We start from the raw sequence: 24055 nt of genomic DNA on the forward strand, positions 1-24055 counted from the left end.
ATTTGTAATAGCCAAAAACTGTAAATAACTTACATGTCCCTCAACAAAAGAACGGATAAAGAGAATGTGGTACATGTACATATTGAAATATTACTCAGCTGTTAAAAAATGGCTTGATGAAATTTGTGGACAAATATATAGAACCAAAACAAACAAACCAAAAAGGAAGTCCTGAGTGAGGTAGATCCAGAAAGACAAATATGGTATGTATTTGCTTAATGTGAATATCAGCTGTGAAGTCAATGATAATCAAGCTAAAATCTGAAGAACCAGAGGTTAGTTATAAAGTAAGGGACTAGGGGAGTAAGCAGATTTTATTTAAAAAAAAAAATAGAATAGTTATAGATTGGGGGGCTGGAATGGCAGGATCAAATGATAGACAGAGAAGGGAATGAGGGAGGGAATAGGGGAGAGACAGCTAAAATTCAGGGCCATCTGAGGGGTGGTGTGTAAACCTAATATAGTAGAAGCTTCACAAAATAGTTAAATATATGAAAGTAATATAAATAACATCGCAAATAATGGGACAGAGCCCCACCTGGCCATCTCATCACCAAATGCAGCTTCTAGTACCAGGATTGGGTTATATCTAATTAGAGTTGTTGGCCAAAGAGGTCCTGTGGGAATCTCCAAACAACCCTGGTTGTTGCCAAAACTATAGGTTGCTCGCCACAAACTCATGGCAAGACCTCACTTCTGAAGACAACACCTACACAACTTATTGAACAGAGAAGCTGAACTGGTGCCTACACTGAGCCTTTGAAGGTACTCTGTATGCTATATAGTCACAGAATGCTACATCTAGTCGTGCTACAATCTAGTCACAGAACGGCTAATCTACAATGGTGTCCTGCCTGTAAAATATGCTGAGGCAATGGTGGCACAAAGCTTGTGGGAGCAACCAATCGACATCTGATTTAACTTAAGGCCCACTCTACAAGATGGAATCCATATCCTTGGGTGATTAGACCTGAGACTAGATAGCTCAGGGACCTAAGATAAAGACAGACTCCTAATTGAATGGAGAAATAAAAAGGAAAAGAAAGGACATGACCGTCCTATGTATGGTGGAGGAGGTGTATTGTAGATAAAAGAAGAGAGAGAGCATAGTCAGAGGCAGACACACCTGGGAGAGTTCAGAGCGGACATGACTAGACTGAGCTGTGCCATGTTGGGAGAGGCAGAGGGGAAGAGAAAGGGTAGAGAAGAGATCCAGGTGCAGCAACCAGAAGGTCCAAAGGTCCTAAGAAAGCAGATAATGAAAAATGTTTGGATTCTGTAGGCCCTAAGCTGGAGAGTTCGGGGTAGGGGTGGGGTATGCCAGCCAGGAAGGCCCTGTAACAAGTAGCGACTGAGGGGCTGCAGGGAGAACCTGGCGGCCAGGTCCACTTTGATATGTTAAACAGGCACTTCAGCCATCTGTCCTGGATTTGCAACCTAACACTAACGGTATTCTGCTATACTTACGTAGTGCCTTGCTCAGCCGTCCTTAGAGAAGTTTCTTTCTGGAGCAGATGGGAACAAACCCAGAGCCCCACAGCTAAATATTATACAGAGAGTGAGAGATCTTGAAACAATATAGCCCTAAACAGGATGTCTCCATCAAACCTCTCCTCTCAGGGTTCAGGGGATCCTATGAATGAGGAGGCACACTGTAAGAACCAGAGGAGACAGCGGACACCAGGAGAACAAGGCTTCTAAGTCTAAATGATCAATGCTAATGCAGACTCACAAAGACTGAGGCAGCATGTACAGGGGCATGCACAGGTTTGCACATATATTATGGCTTCTGGTTTAGTGTTTTTGTGGAATTCCTGAGAGTGTAAATGAGTAGTTGTGCTTTCTTCTCAGGCCCTTATCCTTTTGTTTGCTTTGTCCAATCCCTATGTGTTATACATGTTTTGTTTCATTATACTTATTATTACACAGTTTTTAAAAAAGAATCTTTATTTCTAGGATTAACCTTCTCTTTTCCAGCTCCCCAGGCAGGATTCTGAGCTGGTCCTCTTCCAGTGATATTTTCCTAACCATAGACAAGATTTTCTATGGTATATTTTTTTGTTTCTTTGAGACAGGATTTCTCTGTATACCCTTGGCTGTCCTGGACTCACTTTGTAGACCAGGCTGGCCTTGAACTCACAGAGATCCGCCTGCCTTTGCCTGCAGTGCTGGGATTACAGGCTTGTGCCACCAAGCACACAATATGGTACATTTTAGTAGGAAAAAGAACCTATCTCTGACCTGTCAGTGTCCTCTCACTACAAATTTTAAACAAAGATGACCACATGGAGTTAGTTATTTTACTTGAGACACTTCTGAATTCAGGTAATATTTTGAATCTTTTTTTTAATGTCACATAAATACTGTCATCTTTTAGTTTTATCCAAATATACCTTTCCAATTTGCAACTATTTTTGCATTCTATTCTTTGTTAATGTTAAGTCAGTCTCTTATAAAGATTATACTGTTAGATTTTACTAGTTCAAATAAAAGTAATTTATGCTAGTAATATGTTCCTTTTTAAATACCAGCCTTCTCTCTACTTTATCTATTATGAGGTAGACACCTCATTTAAAATTCTATTAGCAATTAGATTAAAGAAAAACATATCATAATCCAAAATGAGCTATCTGGTGCTTTCTTCTCACCCTGTCTTCCCTTCCTGATTTTTTTTAAAACTTGTCCTTTCTCCCTATCAGGGAGATAGGCAGGATGGAAAGAAATCTTTAGGTTGGCCAAGATTCAAATTATACTATTTTAATTGTGAGAAATATATAAAAATGTTATTTTATTCTTTTAACTAGTGTTTATTTTCATGTTCATTTTGTTACTTTCACTTTCCAATTTTAACCATCACCTTTATTTTGGGTATAAACTAAATAATGTGAGACTAGTAACAAACATGGGAACAATTTAAAAGTTAAATCCACGAACAGCAGCAGTGCTCTTGTAAGTGACACTGAGGGTAAAGAGCCACAAGTCACAAAGAACTGGAAGGAGGCAGATCCCATGAGACAGGGTGCCAACACAAAGCTACCCGAGTGTCTGTTTTAGCTAAAGATCCAAAATGAAAGACAATATATTCCCAAAAGAGGTGAATAATCTCCCACTTGAGAAGAATGCATTCAAAATCCATATACAATTTACTCTTTTTAACAAACAGAAAAGGTGAGAGGGCAAGAGCTGGAGAAAATTCTGCTATGCTGAGGCTGTCCTTTGCCCCAAGGACTTCAACTGTAGAAAGAAGGTTCCTTGAGAACCCAAGGTATGTTTTCCAGATCTTCCCTCTCCCCAACCCCCAAGACAGGGTTTCTCCGTGTAGCCTTGGCTGTCCTGGACTCCATCTGTAGACTAGGCTGGCCTCAAACTCAGAGATCCACCTACTTCTGCCTCCTAGAGTGTGTCTTCTTGATCTTCAGATGACTCGTATCTGAAATCCTTGAGAGAGGCTACAGATAATCATTTGGTTACTCTGATGGCAGCATGAAATCAATGGTGACTGGCAGGAATTCTTGTAAAGAATAACAAACTCCATAGCTTACCCTCAAGACACAGTATGGGAATCTATTAAATCCTGTCCAAGAGAGCCACCTGGAGGTAAGATGGTGATTGCAGGGGGCAGGGGGAGCTGATGATACCAAAAGATGACCAGGGAAAAGGTCACTGAGAGGATGTACATTTTCTTGTATCAAGGAGGTAAGGATGAGGTAACCCTAGAAAAGTTGTTGGTAAGAGAATTATAAGTTGCTTTTAAAATGGCCCCTAGTGATAACTTCTAGTAAAAAGTAATTTTGTGTGAAATTTCCTTTCTAGAGTATAGGCTAGATCTAGCTAAATACTATTAATACGTAAAACATGGCAAAAGTGATTGAACCTTACTTCTAAGGTTATCAAGACAGTGACTTCTGCTGTGATATGAAGTGATTTATTAAACCTGCACGGCATGGGGCACAGGACAACCTCTGACTAACAGCTATTAACTAACTCCCAGCTGGATGTGGGGGCACACACCTTTAATCCCAAGCACTTGGGAGACAAAGACAAATGGTTCTGAGTATAAGGCCAGCCTGGACTACAAAGAGAGTTCCAGGACAGGCAGGACTATACAGAGAAACCCTGTTTTGAAAACAAAAATAAAAAGAAATGAACTCCTTAGGTCAACAAACCATGAGGACCTGAATTCTTCCAACCACTCACATGTCTCGAAAGTGGACCCATCCTCTAGCAAGCCTTCAGATAACTGTGCTCTCATGAAAATGCAGAGCCAAAGGATCCACATCCACAGAAACTGTGAAATAATGTGTGCTGTTTTAAGCTAGAGTAATATGCTATTATGAAGGTATTTAATTTGGAATGGTAACATATTATAACACATCTTAGTAAGTAATATCATAAAGACAATTAGGTAGTAATTAAGAAGAAACTGCAAAAAAAAAAAAAATAGCTTTAAACAATAGCCAAGTCCAGGCAGCAAAAACACTAGCTCACCTGTTGCCAGCCAAGTATGAGTAAGAACTTTAAACAACAGAGAGGGAGTTTAGCATGTAGAAAGCCTAGAGTTCAACCCTCTATACCAAAACAAAACCAAAAGCCTTTCCTGCCATTTCTAACTCAGTTCCACCCTGAGTTGAGTGAGACTGAAGAATACGGCTTGTAGGAATGTGGGGAAAAAGGGTCATTAAGATAGGTAAGGTCAGAAATAATAGTTGACTACTTTCCCGCTGTAATAGGTCAGCATTCAGGAGGCATGTACAAATTACTTTAGACAGGAGAAAGTAAAATGGGAAGTTTTTCATCATTACACAGAACTGACCATATTAATTATTGGTTTGTGCATATTTAACCAGAACTGACTTCAGGACTTTTCATTAGTGAACCTCACCCAAGGTGTCAGGAAAAGGGCCAGCTTCACACAAGTAGAAACAAAACATAGCTTCAACAGAGCAAAGTGAGAGGACAGAGAAGTCATATCAGTTAAATTACAGCTCAACAGCAAATTAAGGACATAAGAGAAAACTAGCTAGGTTTTAGATATACCATTTTATGAATGGTAGTTAGCAACCACACATGTACCCAACATACTGACAGGTGGTAATGCTTATTTCCATTTTGAATTAAAAATTAAATAATAATTTAAATATTTGGTCTCTGAAACCTAACATTATGCTACTATGTGTACTGAACAAATACGTTCAACAGTGGAGAATATCAGATACTCATGTTCACAATTCACAGTTGAGCACTGATAGCTGTGGATTTAACTCTTAAATTGTTCCAATGTTTGTTACTAGTCTCACATATTTAGTTTATACAAAAAATAAAGGTGATGGCTAAAATTGGAAAATGAAAGTAACAAAATGAACATAAAAACATTAGTGAAAAGCATAAAATAATAACATTTCTGTATACTTTTCACAAGAAAAACAGTATGAATTGAACCTTGGCCAATGTAAAGATTGCTTTCCATATACACCACCATTGAAAGGTTAATGAAGAGTAGTGAATACTTAACAGCTAGCATCTTATCTTTAAAGTTCCTTATCACTGTTTCTGTGATGGCTGTCTGTCTGCATCTTCTACATGTGTGCATCCGTATTACACAATGGGACATGTTGATCATGGAAATTCTTTTTCTTTTTGACATAGGCTTACTTTCCTATCTTCCCCTAGACTCGCTCACTCCCAGGTAAATACCATTTATAGCAAAGTATGTTTTCTCCATTTCTATACACACACTTGTAAGCAAATGTCTCAGACAGTGGTGGCATAGGATTTTTTTTTTGAAAGGGGAAAGGTTGGTGTCTGTGATAGTTCTTACATACAAAGAAACAGAAGAAATTTTGTTTTAGAAAATTTTCTTATTATGAAAATTCTTGAAATTGGCAAAGACCAAGTGGCACAGATTCAATTAACTTTTTAATTGACTAATAATCCAATGATTATAGAACCTATACATTCACCTTTCCCTAAGAGATGGACATGTACCTTGTTTTTCAGTACTTTTTGTCCTACATTTATGTGCCAGTGCTTCAGTCTAAATGAAACAGATTGCTAGGAGTTTGTTGTGTCATAGATTAGATCTATTTTTCATTTTAATAAATATTAAAGGAATACAGTAACTCACATTTCTACCAAGATATAAAAATGACCTCCTTTTCCATCTTTGGTAGCATTTGGGTGTTACTTTTCTTTTAAATTTGCATTTTTTTCTGATTGATGGGGGAGATTAAACATCCTTTCATTGCTTTATTGGCCATTACAATATGCCCTTTGACAAATGGTCTATTCATATCATTTTCCCCATTTCTCTATAGAATTGTCTTTTTTTTTATTATTCTCTGTCATATCTTAACCCCACATTTGTTATTTCCATAGCACAGAGCTCCCAAGACAGTCTACGTCTTTGGATAAAGACGTATGTCTTCGAGTTCCAGGACCAGTCTCTCTCTTTCTGGCCCCCCTAATCGATCTCACCAATTTCCTCTTTTCATGAGTCGCCTCTATTTTCACATAAGAGTGATCCTCATAGCTTTAAATACCCAAATGCCAGAGTTTTCTGAGACTCAGATCACATACTGAGGTTGTCCTAAAAAATGTAACCATGTGGCCTAACTTGCTGATGACTATGTAAATAAATGGCATCATTGTCTACTCAGCTCTTTCCTACACTGGGAAGAGACTGTTGATGTGATCTTCTTCAAAGGCATTACACCTTACTCATGTCTAACTTCTTACAATTACATTGCTAAGAAACATCTCCAAACTAGCTACTTCAATCCAAGTCTACTGTTCTCCCCAGTCCTTGTTAGTCATTTAAGGCCTAAACTTGTACAAGTCTCCTAAAAAGGTCCTTTCATTCAACATCCCCAATCCTTACCTTCCCAACTGTGTACCTAGCATTCGATTCTCTGCTTTCTAAATATTGTGCTGCTGTCTGCTCAAAAATGCCCACGGACTTTTTAATCACTTAAAATATTCTAAATGGGTTATAAAATCTAAGAGCCTACATAATAAGGTTTTTGTCTACCTTGCAGAACTCATCTCCTGTGTCTCTTTACCTAAAGAAGAATCTGTATGAGCCTCACTCTCCTATTTGCTCTTTCTTGGCTATTCCAAGCTCATTGTCACTTTTCCTTCTAGGAGTTGTATGGATTTCTCCCAGAGAACAATAAAGTCTGCGAAACATCGGCATTTACAGAAAGGTCTTCCCTTGATCAAGCAGACACATACTCTTTCTCCCTATCCTCAACCCTCATTTCAGCATTACATCATAAGCACCCTCTTAAACATGCTTCATCTCCCGTTCTTCACATGGTTACATTAAATTACATAAAATCACATGGTGATTTTGCCTGCTGGCTTAGCCACAAGTCCCTTCCACATTAAAACATCTCATAAGAACAGAAACATTTTCCATACTGTTCAGTGTTCAATCTCTAGCATCCAGCACAATGTGCAGCGTGATGGCTAATCTTGGTCATTATCTGACTAAATCTAACTGGTATCAACCAAGCAGCTGGGCACCTGTGGATTTTCTGGACTGGATTATCTGAGGTGGGAAGGCCAACACTAAATCTGGACCACACCTTTTGGTGGCAGCCCACATAAAAGGGCGTGGAATGAGGAAGCTTTGCTTTCTGACTGGTTGTTCTCACTCTCATAGGCAATCCCTTCTTTGGGATTGTAACAGACTGCAGACCAACAGTTCTCTATGATTCCTTGCGAACTCTAGCACCAGATTAGGACTGCTAAGACATCCTGTCTCAACTGAACAACTACGGCATCCTTGGCCTATTGGGAAATACCCATTACCAAATTATTGAACCACAGTCTGTATGCCGCTCTAATAAATCCCACACACACACATAAAATTTTTTCATTCTACCAATTAAGCTACATTACTAGTCCTCTAAAAAGTGGAATATATATGCTATGGAAATTATAGATGCTGAGTCAGAAAGCATGCAACATTCAATTCACAATATAAATTGCTTTCTAAAGTGGCTGAACTCTTATACAATCCATCAGTTCTGTTAAAGACTCTTTTCTGAATCACACCATCATCAATCCATGATACAAATTTCTTAATTTCTGGTGTTCCCATAGTGATATTAATTTGCATTTCTGTGAACAGTTTTCATATATTTATAGGCATTTCTTCAATGAAATGGCTGTTCATGCAGTTTTGCTCATTTTCTATTGAACTGCCTTGTCTTTGTCTATTTTATTCATTATATACACCAAAGTGTTATAGGTTCCATGTATTACAAGCATCCTTTCCAATCTGTCATTTACCTTTGAAATTTCATTATGTAATTTTTACAAGTTGATTTTAAATTAACTCAGATTTACCAATCTTTCCTTTTACAGTTCATGTCCTGTGTTCTTGTCACAAAATTCTTCCCTACTCTTGGGACATAATGATGCTCTCACATACATCCTAAAAACTCCTCACACATGCATCTGACATTTGTATATGGTATAGAAACACATGTTTGGTTTTACATAGATGCTATGACAATTAACTTATCTGGATATCTGATGTGATATTAATTTTGTCAACTTTATTAAGATTAAATATGCCTAGGAAATTAGTAAAGCTCTTCTCTTGGTAGGCTTGTGAGGGCATTTTCAGAGATGATTAGATTATGAATTAACTACTAAGACGTAGTGGGATTGTAGAGGGTGTGGGTTAGCTGGAGAAAGTGGGAGGCATGTCTTTGAAGGGTACAACTTGGCCAGGCCCATATTCTTACTCTCTCTTCTTGGTTACAATGAGGTAAGCAGAGTTCTGTTCTAACATGCCCTTTCTACTGTGATATTCTACTTCCTTCAAGCACAAAGGAATGGAACTAGATGACTACAGACTGAAACATCTAAAGCTGTGAACAAAACCAATTGCTCTTTAAACTGTTTCAGTTATTTGTCAAAAAGAAACAAACAAACAAACAAAACACCTGAAACAATGCATATGACAGAGATGAAGAGATGGCTCAGAGGTTAAGAGCATTGGCTGTTCTTTCAAAGGTCCTAAATTAAAATCCAGGCAACCACATGGTAGCTCATAACCATCTATAATGTGATCTGGTGCCCTCTTCTGGCATTCAAGTATACATGCAGGCAGGACAGTATACACATAGTAAACAAATAAATTTAAGAAACAATTCATATGACTAATTAAGCATGTCAGCATTACTTTAAACCCTCCCCTAGCTAATCCTACACTGGTCAGCTACTGTGGATTTTATCATCTGTGGACTAGGTTCTGAATTAAGTTTTTCTGAGCCCAAACTATCTTACCTTATCTTCAAAAAAATTCTATATTTTGCGATCTTGTAAAGTTTCTTTTTCTCAATATTGTTCAGAAATGTTGCCTTAGCCATCTCTTATTTTACATATAGGTCAAAGAATAGAAACAAAAAGAAAATATAACCGAAATATACGTAATATCAGCAAAAATTTTAACAAGACTAAAATGTATTTAAAATAGATGTACAGAAAATTATAAAGACACTGAAAGACCTAAATAAACAGAGAAATACATTCATGGGTAAGAAATTTACTATGTCAATTCTTCCTATATTCATTCACAGATGGAACTTAAACCCCAAATCCCAACACAGTTCATTGATTGGAAATATTTAGAATTATAGGTTTAAGACTTTAATAGCAATGTATTTTGTAAAACATGTTAATGTTACCTAGCTATAACTTCAGGTCTTTATTTTAAAGTAAATCTAGAGCTTTTCCCTGATAATCTTGAATTATCTGCTCTGTCTTTTGGAATTCATGTTTCAGAAAGTTGACTTTCCCACAGTATGCTTCCTTAATTATTCATTTTATCTCTAATTTTTTTTTTTTTTTTTTTTTTTTTTGGTTTTGGCTATTTACCTCAAAGACTGGCTCTGTTGGCCAGTTTATTTTCTGCAGCACTGATTCTATTATGTGTTGGGGGTGTTTATAAACTGCACTCTAGATTTTCTTAATTTATGTCATCATTGTTAACATCCCATTTTTCTTCACTGATAAAAAACATTTTAAGAAGCATAAATACGGTAAGATGCCAAAAAATTGGCTTTGGATTAAGAAGAGAACACAAAGCCTCTAGGCAAGAAGAAATAAGGCAAAGACCAATTAAAGAGATACTCTATATAATTTCAAATTTAGGGCTGCAGCAATTATCTTACAGATCTCTGAAAACAGGACATACCCAATAGATTATACTAGACAAATGGCAAAAATCACTGAAATAATGCACAGGTTTCATCATCTGTCAAACGAACCTACAAACTAAGAAAATGAATCTACAGTAGTAATAACGCCAGTCTAAGGGTTTAATGCACCCCTCTGTAAAGTATCTCTTTTAACGGGTAAAATATAAAGGTAGTTTTGTTGTCTTTCCAAAGCTTTAACACAATAATAAACAAACCAAAACAAAATAAATTATTTTTATGGGCATGTGCTCCTGAAAGAACAAGTAAACAAAGAAATTATCAGTGTATGCTACAGTTTTAAAATCACACAATTCTGAGTACTTTGATTAGGAAGCTAATGTTATTACTGACGTAGTCATGTAATTGTTAGTAAAATAAGGTGTGTGTTGGGGAGTGCAATGAGCTAACCAAATAAACCCTTTACTTCCCAAGTTGCATTTGGTTAGGTGTTTTATCATAGCAATGGTGACGCTGTTATGAAATACTTCATCATAACCATTTCTGTTTGATTTCTAGGGTAAGTGGCCATGCCCATTCTGCTGGACTTTACTAGACTAGGGCCTTTGTCCTAGGATACTAGTTCTTCACTCACACAAAGGAACATTATTTGGTCTTTAAAAGATTCTGACACAACATGGATGAATCTTGAGGATATGATGCTAACTGAAATAAGCCAGTCACAAAACATATATAATCCTACTTATGTGAGATGCCTAGACAGATCACATACAGAGACAGAATGTTGAACAGTAGTTGTCAGGAGTTAGCAGGTAGGAAGTGGAGCTACTGTCCAATGGACAGTTTTATAGCAGGAAGTAGTTCTAGATCTACAGATAAAGGAGGTGACATTACATTACTAAACTGCCCACTTGTGCATGGTTATTGAGCTGGTGCACACTCTATTAACATGGAACTGATGCAGGAAGACTAAAAATTCTAGAACTGAGCCACTGAGTGTAAGAGACATTAAATATGAACTTTATAAAACTTGTGTTTCCAACAAGAAATCCAAGTCTTTTTCTCTCTCCCACCTAGTAACTGGGCAAAATCTTTGTTTACACAAAGGCCATGGTGCATTCTCAGAACTTAAATAAATCAAGTAGCACACTTCAACCAGCTTTTCTTCATTTTTTTTTAAATAGGGATTCTTTTAAACCTAGCTGGTTGTCAAAGACTACAAGATTGGACTCCAACCAATGAGGAACAGGCACAATCACCACCTCCATTAGAATAAAATCTAAATGAAGTGTCTGCCTCCCCACCCCCCACTTTTTGTTCTGCTTTTTGTGAGTGATTAAGAGTCAAGTTTTGCCTTGTTGAGACACTTCAGAATGGTGGTCTTTTTCTTTGCAACCTGGGACACTGCTCTAGTATTGGCAAAATCCTGTCCCAAACAAGTAAGACTTGTTTTGTTTTTGTTTTTTTGAGACAGGGTTTCCTTCTGTAGTTTTGGCTGTCCTGTACTCATTTTGCAGACTAGGCTGGCCTCAAACTCATAGAGATCAGCCTGCCTCTGCCTCCACGAGTGCTGGGATTACAGGTATGTGCCACTGTGCCAGTCTGGTTAAAATGGTTTTATAGTATGTGTATTGTACCATAACTTAAACACACACACACACACACACACACACACACACACACACACAAATTATAAGCATAGTTGACTCAAAGTCTACATTAGCTTTTTATATGACTTTTAACTTTCCTACTTAAATGATTTTAAATTTTATTTAAAATAATTGTGTGCATGTATGTGTGTGTGTTGTATGTGTTGTGTCCCAGCCAGATGTGTAAGTGCTGTCAAGAAGGCCAGAATCAGATGTCAAATCCTCTAAAACTAGTTACAGGCAGTTATGACCTACACAATGTGGGTGCTGGGAACTGAATTTGTGTTCTCTAAAAAAGCAAGCATTCTTAAACATTGAGCCATCTCTCCAGCCTCTAAGTCATGATTTCTAGTTGTTAAAACCAGAGTGATTTCATTTACTTTCACTTCCTCCTTTATGTTACACAGAAAAATAAAGAGCATCAATTTTAGCAATGCACCTTCTATTAACTGACTGTAATCTAGGCAACTCAGCTGGTTGCCTAGATTAATACATTTAAAATTTCTCATCTTCTCTAAAATAACAACACTGGAAATCTTAAATCTTACATTTCAGAGAGTGCCATCATTTAACTTTTTATTAAAGTCTTCAAACCTGCCTATGGGAAGAAGCAATAGAACAAAATATAAAAGGCTCATTCACGACGTAATGATCTCTCTCTTCATGTCATTTTATTGAAGGGGTTTTCTCTGAATATTCAATGTAACACAGAAACATCTACTCTGTACTCCACACACCCGTTAGCACACACCATCTCTCCTCAGCTATTTAAGCAATGCCTGATGTCAGGGTTTGTCAGACGTCAAACACATCAACCCTGCCTCTAGACCAGTACCTGGAGGACAGGAACGCCAGTAAATAGCTGTTGAATGAAAAGATGAGTAAACTTGCATTGCCAGTTGGAAAACACGTAATTTACTGGATAGTTTAAAATATGAACTGGAGAAAGGTTTTCAGTATATCAATTGCTGTAATTGGGCGACTTGGGGGGGACACTTATAATCTCTCTAGAGTTTAGTTTTTTCCATTGGTAGAAGGCGGGATAATATTTATTACATAGGCGTCTGTGCTGCCCAACGGTACACAAACACTATATAAATGCCTCAAAATTTCTCCCTTAAACATTTTTTCTCACATTTACTTAGCACGTGTGAGTGCTCTAGCATTTGTAGAGGTAAGAGAGAAACTTCTGGGAGTTGATTCTCTCCTTCCACCATCTGTATTCCACTAACTTGTCTTGATTTGTCAGTTTTGTGAACAAAAGTCCTCATCCTTAGTCACAAAGGTCTGACACTTTTAACAGTTTAGCCCTGTAAACTCAAGCAAATTCCAGAGCCTCAATATTAGCCAGGAAACATTATATAGTCAGACTCTGCATAAATATGCAATTAGCAAATACATCATACTTATTACTCTTAATAAGTGATAAACATAAAATGATTGAGGTAGTTATAGATATATTGCAGTTCAAAATTAGAAAGAAGAGGAAAGTAGAAACGTTTCAGCCTGTACTTTAAAGCCTTCTGATAACAAGGAATATATAGGCCTGGATGATTAAAGTAACACAGTATCACTTTCATTTCTTACATTTCTATGATTTTGATGTAAGACTGTAGTTGTATAAAAATGCCCAGTTCAGGAATGTGAGCAAATCATTCCTAAAATACAATTATTCCATACAAATACATATAATACACAATCGATAAGCTTCCCTTTAGTCTAATAGACCAAAGCCGTGCTTTCATATTAGTAAAAACTCATTTACTAGTATTCAACCTAATGTTACATCACAAAAAAAAAAAAAAAAAAAAAAAAATCTGGTGTGTGTGTGTGCTGGGAATTGGCATTTATTTTTTCCTATGGAACATAGCAAAAACAAAACAAAAAAGTACCTTAAATAACTACCAATTACTCATCTTTTAGAATCCAAATCTTCAAAACCAGTGAGTTAACCTTCATATAGCAGTCCAATGAAGTAGAAAGTTTTACTTTTTTTAAAAAACACCTGGTCTTGTGCCAGGCACCGTGGCGCTTGTAATCCCAGCTCTTGGGGAAGCAGAGGTAGGTGGATCTCTGAGTTTGAGGTTAGCCTGGTCTACAAAGCAAACTATGCATTGAAACCCTGTCTCGAAAAACAGAGAGAAGGAGGGAGGAAGAGAGGAAGAGGGGAAGGGAGGGAGAGAGAGAGAGGGCAAGCTGGTCTTATATTGAGAATCAAAAACAGGTAGAGAGAAAATTCATTTTCAATCCGTTTACCATGTGAATTTAAAAATTTCACTGCAAGTTTATAAGACTGCTCCCTCTAGATATGCATTTCCTCTAAAATTAAAGATGTCATTAGTGCAAAGTTTCTACTTCAGAATCAAAAAAGGAGAGCTCTAAAGCAGAGTTATTTTCTGATATTCCTGCCTACATATTTTTCAATCTTCTGTGAAGCTTATTTTTAAATGTGCTAAGTACTACTGAAGCAAACTTTTAACAACCTTAATCTTAAGCATATTTTGCATTAAAAACTCACTACTGTGTTATCAAGAATTTTCTAGTGCCCACACAAGAAACATTGTTGCTACCACTGACTGTACCATTCTGTGGAAAGTGAACGTCTGTCTACTTCTGGGTAGCCTTAGAACTATTATCAGAATTTTCATGGAGCTTGAGTCCCAGGGGCCAAAAAGGAAGGTTGACTTGTTCATTCACTGGCCCGTTGGTGCACCAACATGGTCATATATCTTGTCCCCCCCCAAAATTTTTTTTTTCTGAAGCGATGTGGCATCTCTAGAAATGGATCATCACGTTGGAACTCTTACAATGGGAAGTCCCCACAATTCCCAGAACCTAGTGCCAAAATGCTTATCATAAAATCACAAAGACGACTATTGAAAAACATATCCACCAAGCCAGACAAAGTGCTTCCTGAGATTTTTACTAGGCTTTTTGTGTTAGTAAGTAGAGAATCGGGTGCTCTTAGGAGTTAACTAAATAGTCGCTTAATAGTTCTTTCATGCATAACTCCATAGTGACTCTCTAGGAAAAAGATTTGAGAAGTTATCCTTTTTGTAAATGGTATGCTCAACCTAACAAACACAGATGTTTGTCTTTTAAAGCTCAAACTAGTTCCTTCTATTTATCACAGGGCTTCCTCTGTGTCTAGAAGATGTCATTCTGCAGGTCTGAACTTATCTTTCTTGCCCTTTCCTCCTTCCTTCCATGTGGTTCTCTGTAATCACAGTTATTTACCAAACTTACCATAATCAATTCTTATTTGGGTAGGGATGAGACTAAAAAAATCATTTACTAACTCAATTTTAAATAGGCTGAAAGGTTATATTGTTATAGATGCCAGGGAAATTCAGGAAAATGTTCTCAGGATCAGGAATGCAGTAAATTGGTAGAATCTTCATTGGACAGTAGTCAGTCTTATGATGATTTAACTTTATTAAATTTTTATTTTTTTATATTAATTACCATTTATTTACTTTGTATCCCAGCTGTAGCCCCCTCCCTGATTCCCTCCCAATCCTACCCTCCCTCCCTCATCTCCTCCCCACCCTTCTCTAAGTACACTGATAGGGGAGGTCCTCCTCCCCTTCCATCTGACCCTAGCTTATCAGGTCTCACCAAGACTGGCTGCAATGTCCTCCTCTGTGACCTGGCTAGGCTGCTCCTCCCATGGGGGGGGGGGTCAAAGAGCTAGCCACTGAGTTCATGTCAGTGACAGTCCTGTTCCCCTTACTAGGGTACCCACTTGATACTGAGCTGCTATGGGCTACGTCTGTTCTAGGCTCTAGCAAACTAGAAACTTCTAATTACCCTACCTGATGTTCAGAGTACTTGTTCTTGTACAGCTGTAGGTTTTGAAACCTTCACATAAGATAGTACTGTGCAACTAACTCAGAGTTGATTTTAATCGTTCTCTGATTTCTCTAAGTAAACTACTATCTTATTTATTTTTACATTCTCTTGAATCAAAAGGACTTTTAAAAGAGGCAGACTAAAGAAATACAATACAAAACACTATAATAAATGCTCTAATGGCTGTCGGGTCTATTTATCCATCCATCCATCCATCCATCTGCTCTTCTTACATATTGTCAAATATTTCTTTAGTCATTTTATCTAATCTAATGTTATAATTCCTAAGTTCCTGAGGCATTCTTTATTAAGGGATTAAGACAGATGGTAGAATGTTTGCTTGAATCCTGAGGCCCTGGATTTGATTCCCAGCACTCTATAACTGAACATGATAATGAATATCCATAATCCTAACACATAGAGGATTTATACTGAAAGATCAAGTTTAAAGTCATTCATTATTTCATAACTGATTTGAGCTTTGAAAATAGGAGACTCTGTTTCAAAACAAGAAAACTATTTATTGTGTAATCTTGAGTATATTTCTTAGCGGCCTGGGAAAAAAAAGTATTATATTTACCTTGCCCTATTATCAAGATATAGATGTAATATATACTCTCCGAGATAACTTAACCATAACTAAATAACTTAATTCAAGTACATTTATTAAGCTGACAGATTTATTTGTTTATTGGTGCTAAAGATAGAACCTAGAGCCTTATGCATGCTAGACACTTTGAAAAGTCAAGCATTTGCTTTTAATTAATAGGGAAAAAACAGGTATTCCTTTGTCAATAAACATGTGGGAGTTGACACTTCTCTGTTAAAGCAATTATAGCAATTCGACTCCAAAGCTCTAAAATGTATACTTACCCCTTGACTCAAAAATAGAATTTCTACAGGCTCATCAAATAAAATAATGATTTAGCAAAAACAAGTATTTCTGATTCTTGTTATGTAGTTATAAATTGAAATAACACTGGCAGCATAACAGACGCTATTATAATTTGTAACCACACTAAGTGAATATTCAGGTTCATTGTGGCTAGGTGTAGTGACATTAATAGTTCTGAAATGAGTAATATTTGCACAATGCAGCTTTTTACTCAGGAGAGACTAGTGTCTGCGACATGAAACTCAATCCATTTTCTTTAGAAGTTGATATAGTTCAAATAGTTTGTAGTATTGAGTCAACTACTGTAGATGAAAAGACCACTAGTAACTTGACTTTAATAGTCTTTTATAGGTAGCATTTCTACTTTACCTAATGTGCAGGACCACTGGCATTAAAAAAAAATCTATTGGTATTTATAAGGTATAATAAAGATGACTAATTAGAAAAATAATTAAAAGGCACATAAAATTCAATTTTGGTTTAAAATAATCAGATTCACAAACAAAACTATCCTAAATTATTTTCACATTATTTTTGTTTATTCTTTCAGACAACGTTCCTCTGTGTAGTCCTAACTGTCCTGGAATTTGCTTTGCAGACCAGGCTGGCCTCGAACTCACAGTCTGGCCTGCTTTTTGCCCCCTGTGTACTGGGATTAAAGGTGTGGGCCACCACTGTTGGGCTTCATTTTCACATTCTTATTTACAAATAAGTTACAATTTCTTTACCTATTTCACCAATGATAGCTGACAACCTGGAGATCATGTTTTCAGTAGCATGGCTTGAAGTGATCAGAAAAGCCTATGTCAGTAACCATAGCAAACACAACTAATTCTTACCAGCCTTTGGATACTCTTAACGATATAAAACCTTCTGCTTACTAGCCCACACTGCTTTAACACTAATAGACACTTCCAATATGGTTGTCAACAGTTCTTAACTATTAGTCATCTTCCAAGAGTCATAATATCTTATAGCAGAGATCTTACATCAAAGAATTAATGCACAGATTGGTATTAAGGGCTTAAGTAACCTATTTGCTCTTAGTTTACGTAAAGGAACGAGCAGATCTGCCTGTCTTGGCAAGGTCAAAGCGGTCCCTGGGGAAGAGGCTGGAGAAGCCTGTGCTGTTTTCGCCTGAAGGCGGCTTCTCTGGGTGCACACTGGGTAGTGAACACTCTAGAGATCTTACTTTATTTTGAGACTTAAAAAGAACTTCAGTCCTTGAAACCATGCGGCCTGCTCTCCATCAATGACCTCTTATATTCTAGTACTTTACTGCCAAAGGCAGACAAATAATGACCACCACCCAGACAGTGCTAGGGTTAGGAAACCCAAGTGTTTCAAATGTTTACATCAGTAAAGATTATAAAAATGCTTTACATTTATAATTTTATCATGCTAAAAATGGAATCTGAATTTTATATTGCACCTAGCATTGTGCCTTACACAGAATAAACACCTAACAAAATTTCATTAAGTTTAGAATGTCAAGCAATATAGGAGGGTAAAATAAAATGTTTTACGGTAATTTCAAGGGACAGTAGCAGAGACAGATCCAAATATAATTCAAAGTGATTGAGTAAGAAAGGAACAAAAGACAAAAAAGCAGATAAGCTGAAACCAGAACTGAAAGGAGACCTAAGAGCATGTTGTGAAGTGCAAATGAAGCCCCCTACCCCCCACCCTGCCTTTTTTCTTTTCTGTCTTCCAGTGCCTAGGGATGGAATTCAGGGCTTCACACTGCTAAGTGTGCACTAGCACGGAGTTAAATCTCTAGTAGTAAAAGGAAAACAAAACACTGACCATTAAAATGGTGAAATCTAACCCATGTAGCTTACAGGATCACTTTCTGTCTCCTCACATCATATAAATTGTGTGTGAGACAGGGTGCAAAACCACGTTCTGCCCCAAAATGTGTTTCTAAAACTGAGACAGAACTCCATTGCCGCGCAACTTGACAAGCTTTCCTGTGAGCTCTGGCTTACCCAACACCAGCAGATGAAGTACAGGACAGTGGCAGCCCTTCTCCCCACTGCATGCTGACCACCACTGCTCAGCTTTGTTTGTTTCTGAACATTATACAAACAGGTTTATACTCAATACACTGTCATGCTGCCCGGCTTCTTTCACCCAGCTTTTCATTTTTTTTGTGAGTATCGGTAATACATGACAGAGTTGTCTACTCATTTCCTGGGAGGGGACATTTGGTTGCCTTTACTAGTCTATTATGAATAAAAAGCTTGGTACAGACAAGTTTATACAGATCTTTTGCAGGACATAAACACATTTTTTTCCCTTGGTTCTATGACAACAGACTGCTAGGCCACAAAATAGGATTGTGTTCAATTTCAGTCGATAAGGCCAGATTTTGAAACTGAGACATCAATTACTTGTGAAGTGTTTCAGAGTTCACACAAAAATACAGTAATTGAAACGTTATGAGACAGAGACGAGAAGTGTCTCACTATGTTACTTTGAACTTCTGGACTCATGCCATCCTCTTGAGTGGTGGGACTGAAGGCATGGGTTAATAAGCCTGAAAATAGGGCTTGAGGGAAAGGGGAAGAACTAGGGATTAAACTCAGGGCCTCATGGATGCAAAACACATGATTTACCACCTCGTCATATCCATCACATCAAGTTTTTAAATTTAAAAAAGCTCTTCAGTTGAAGCACAAAATCTTTGAAGCTATTCTCCGCACTCGGTAACAGAGTGCTCATAACTAACACACAAATGGGGGGAATATGAAAAGAAAACACTTTTTATTTTAATTTTTTATTTTTTTATCTAAATAGTAAATGTCACTGTCATTTAATACATAAACAAACAGTAATGCCCTTACTCAGGCCAGTTATGTTTATTAACTTTAGGCTTACTGTGATTTTCAGTTGTGAGAGCTTGGTTGAACAGAATTATGGGATATTTAATCAACTAGATTTCATCAAACAGAAAAATGACTAAAAAAAGTTCTACACAGGTCATCCTAATGAATACAAGCAAACAGCTTTTAAAAACAGCTCAACTGGCATGTATAATCTAAAAAAAACAAACAACAACAACAAAAACCCACAAAAAAAAAAAACAACTCTTCAGAAAATTTAAAATTACGGCCAGTTGATAATTGGGAGAAGACCAAAAATATTCTAAAAACTAAGGCTTAAAAGTGTGGATTTAAGACATTACTGTTAGATAATAAAATATTTGAATCATAAAATATCCTTACCTCAAGTCATTCCCTTTGGAATCATTCTGGTGTTTATCTTACAATGTACATAGTAGCAGTAAAACATAAAAGGCATGCATGATTTTAAGGTAAATTTACACTTATTAAGGATGCACTCTCAAATTTTATCAACAAGATACTTAATCAAAAGAATTCAGATCCTTGTTTAGTGCATTTTTTTTTAAAGTATTAAGCTAGTGAATGCACAGATGAACTTCTAGTTTTTAAAGCCTTATACAACAGTCCACTGAAATAGCTGCTATTTGATGTTAAAAATAACACAGGCAAACAGTAGGAGAAAAGGTAGACAGGAATCTGCCTGGAAGAGATATGAGAAACTTCCTAGTTACTGTTACTAATTTATATCCTGGTAGATATTTTTATTGTATCTGTATATATGCTAGTGAAATTCAGTGGATGTAAATTTAAGTTCCCATCTATGTAAATTTTTCCTCATAAGGAAAAAAAAGATTCATTAAATATGCTGACCTCTAATGACAAGCATATTTAACTGTCTAAGAATAAATTATAATAATGTCTACAACTCACTCTGAAATATATCCAATTAAGATGGACTGCTAAATGGATAAAAGATTGATATATGAACAGGAATGTGATAAAATACAGTATTAATAAAAACTTAGGTGGAAGACACGGGTGTGCACTGTCCAACTGAACTTCTCTTACCATTTTCATGGTAAAATACTGGGAAAAATTAACACGTCTACTAAAGAGCTGAAAACTGCTAGATTATTAACTGAAATGGTGTAATGGTGCAAAATAAGTTACAGCTTTATAAGAGAAAAACAGGAACATGTGAGCACATTGCTCGTTCCTTATCCTCTGGGTATGCTTCAAGAGTCAGTGACTGTGTGAAATGGGTGCAGTACCAAACCCTATAAACACTGTTGTGTCTTGTTTTTCTTGAAATGTACATAACTATAAAAAAGTTTAACCTATAGGTGAGGTAAAGTTTAACTTATAAATTAGGTAAGGAGGTTAACAATAACGTAGACTAATTACAACAATCTACTGTAATAAAAGTTATTTGAATTTTGTCTTTCCCTAACTCCCAAAACACTGTATGGCAATGCACTGTGCTTTTGGACTCTGGGAAATGAAAGCACAAATAAAGGATACTAATAAGCTCTTTATGTACTGAGAATTATCCTTGTTTTACAGACTAAACTGAAATTCAGAGAGATTATAGAGGTATAGCCAGACCGCTAAGTGTCAAAGCCTGGCAGGAGTGGAATACATCCTGCATCTTCTTGACCCACATTTCTCACAAGGTTCTTCCCTGAACTAAATATCTTCCTCACTGTCTTCCATTCCTGTATGGACCAGCTTTGGTTTTTCAAAATCTCCTTCCTTCATTGTGAAATAAAACTTACCTTCCCACCTTAGGTTTGGTTCTTTGGAGCCTCATATATTGCAATCGTCACATTACCAGCTTTTATAGAAGGTGAAAGTATTAGACATACAAGCTCTGTTTTCCAGTTAGTGTTTTTAAATATCAACTGACAATGGTAGAAAATGAGGGATAATGCCGCATAAAATTGAGGAGAAAATGAGAACATACGTAGTCAAAACCAGAGCCTCAAATTACCTTTTTCTTCTAACCTTTAACTTTCCTTGGAAAATGAAAAATGTTGCTCATTATAAAACAGTTTCAGTAAGTCTTAGAACCTTTCCTTAAGAAGGTAAATGTGAACGTACGCCTTTTTCTTCCATGCATCATTGTAAATCTGAAAACCTAATGGCTTTTGCTTTCTCATCTCCTTTTTTATCTTGGTTTGGAATTTTAACTTCTAGGAATTTTTTTTTTTTTACAGCTAGATATACAATTAGAAATGCTTCCGTAGAACTTTTGTTTCACTAATTACCACAGGTGGTCAACCTGTGGGATTACGGTTCTAAGTATTTTCTTTCTGACCCTCAGAGGATACTTTTCAAAGGCAAGATTGTATGGCATGACTATGACCTTTCTTCAGTGTATACATGCAACCTCATAGAGCTGTTTATTTACTTGACAAGTACATACAGGGACTCTCTGAAAGACTCAAGTCTAAAATCTTGCCCTTTAAGCATTATACGTTATTTCATAGGATTAAGAAAACCAAAACGGCAACAACCCAAACCAAAACAACAACAACCAGTGGTTCTACTTTGAAAACTTCGCCTTATCTAAGGACCTGGAGTTCATACATGAAGAACTTACCACAGCCTAGCGGAATCTGAGTAAGTCTGTTTTTTTCCACTTGATGCCTGAGGTTGTTAGTGTTGGAAGGAATCCTAGAGATGCTTACTTTAAAGTTGCAGGAATGGATGTGTGCAGGCCGTTAAAACGATTAGTCCCTAACGGTGCCTGAGTCACAGGCCAGATCCCCTACATTCCTGGCCCAGTGTCCTTTCCATAAAACGATGCCAAAACAAACGATTACAAAATGATTATGTCCACCAATTACCTCAACCTCACTAAATTTCAGCCTGCCCCTCCTGATGTCACTTCCTTTTGTGAATGGGTATATTTGCCCCTTGGTCTTGTCTTCACTTCATTACCACACAACACTTGAGCTCACACTCCCAATTTCTGTCAGCGGTTTTCCCTTGGCGATTTTTGTTCCTTGGGGATACCAACATGGTCTCCAAACTGCCTTGGCTATCCTTTAACTATATTTACTTCAGGCAGTCAACTGCCAACTACCGCAAAAATTAAAAGGTAAAGGTGGTTTGTTTTTTTTCGAGATAAAGCACGCACACTCGGTACTGCTTCTTCCCCAGTCGGGGAGCGTAATAAAAACACCGAATGCCATCTATTAAACGCAGATGCTTTCTAGAGAAAACCTAGCGACAGCCTTGCTATTGAGGAAGCAAGAGGGCTGTCGTGGGTTGTGCGGTTCAAGGCCAAGAATAAGGTTCGGGAACCGACCTAAAACAAATATGGAGGTGAAAAGGCTCAAGGAGCTTCCTGAACTCACCAGCCAGGGACAGGCTATTCGCTGTCAATGTCTAAGGAGGAGGGCAGCAGGGAGGCACATGGACAATGAGAGGGCACGCGAGGTGCAGGGGATCGCGCCCAGGAAAAGCTCAACAAGTCTGGAAGATGAAGGATGCGCTGAGGTGGAGGACCGCTGCCACGAGGCTCCCGCTGGCCTCGGCACCACCAGCCCCTTCCCGAGACTAACCATCCCGGGCTGCTGCCGCCGCGGGACGCCCGCCCCGGACCAGGCTGTCCACCCGGGACGGTGCCGGGAGCCGGCGCCTCCGCCCGGGGCCCGCAGCCTTCCAGGAGGAAGGCGACGTCGGGGCCTTCGAAAGTGGGCGCCGGGATGGCCGCCGAGCGCGCAGCCCGGAGCCGTCGCCTCGGCCCCGGGAGCCCCGATGCGCGGCGCGGCTCGGCTCGGCCCCAGGCGGCGGCCAGGCGCGAGGCGGGCTCGCGCGGAGGCGCCGGGGCGAGGGGGCGGGCGCGCCATCATGAAGGGAAGATGGTGGGCGGGCGGGCCCGCGCGCGGCCGCCGTACTCACCCGGGCGGGCCAGTGCGGGTAGCCCTTCATCTTGGCGAAGACCAGGTCCCCCGCTTTGTACTCGCGGGGCCGCGGGCGCGCCATCCCGGCCGTCCCCCTCCGGCCCGCTCGTCCCCGGTCGCCGCGAAGGTGCCGGGAGGCCGTCCCCCGGCCTCCTCCCGCGGGATCCCCGCGGGGCTCGGGGCCGGCCGCTCCGACGGAGGGGAAGCGGCGAGGCGGCGGCCGAGGCGGGCGGTGGGCGCGGGGTACCGCAGGCCCGGCCGATCCCCGCCCGGCTGCGGGGGAGGGGAGCCCGCGCCCGGCCGCGCCGGGTCCCGCCGCCGCCGCTACCGCCGCGCGCTGCCGCTCACAGGGGCCGCGTCGCCAGCCTCATGCCGCCTCCCCGCCGAGCTTCTGGGTTCCGGGCGAGCTCCGGGCCTCGCGCCTCCTCCGAATTCCTCCTCGGGCAGCGACCGCAAACACGATCTTATTATTGTTCTCGCGCGCGCTCAGCATCCCTCCCCCCCTCCTCGCCCGCCCCGCTTCCCTCCCCTTCGCCAGCCGGCCGGTTAATTCCTAGGTGCACGGCCGGCTTTCCGGGAGAAACCGCGCGCGCCGCCCCGGCTCGCTCCGCCGGGCTGACGGTGGGCGCGTCCTCCCGCAGCAGCGAGGCCGGCGCCCGGCGGGTGGGAGCGCCTACTCCGAGGACGCCTGCCGCCTGCTCTCTTTTGTTCTTGGCCGGGAGCTTGCCTG

General features: G+C 39.1%; 1 protein-coding gene across 1 annotated transcript in view; it reads right to left on the reverse strand.

Moving 5' to 3' along the window:
• Positions 1–23794, reverse strand: part of Hdgfl3 (HDGF like 3) — a 54922-nt gene extending 31128 nt beyond the window's left edge. Inside the window, exon 1 of the mRNA XM_021633069.2 lies at positions 23324–23794. Coding sequence (XP_021488744.1) covers positions 23324–23407 — 84 coding nt within the window. The 5' untranslated portion in view covers positions 23408–23794. The remainder of the gene's footprint in view (positions 1–23323) is intronic.
• Positions 23795–24055: the final 261 nt, after the last annotated feature.

Source organism: Meriones unguiculatus, chromosome 14, assembly GCF_030254825.1.
Source record: "Meriones unguiculatus strain TT.TT164.6M chromosome 14, Bangor_MerUng_6.1, whole genome shotgun sequence".
In the NCBI taxonomy this organism is placed as follows: domain Eukaryota; kingdom Metazoa; phylum Chordata; class Mammalia; order Rodentia; family Muridae; genus Meriones; species Meriones unguiculatus.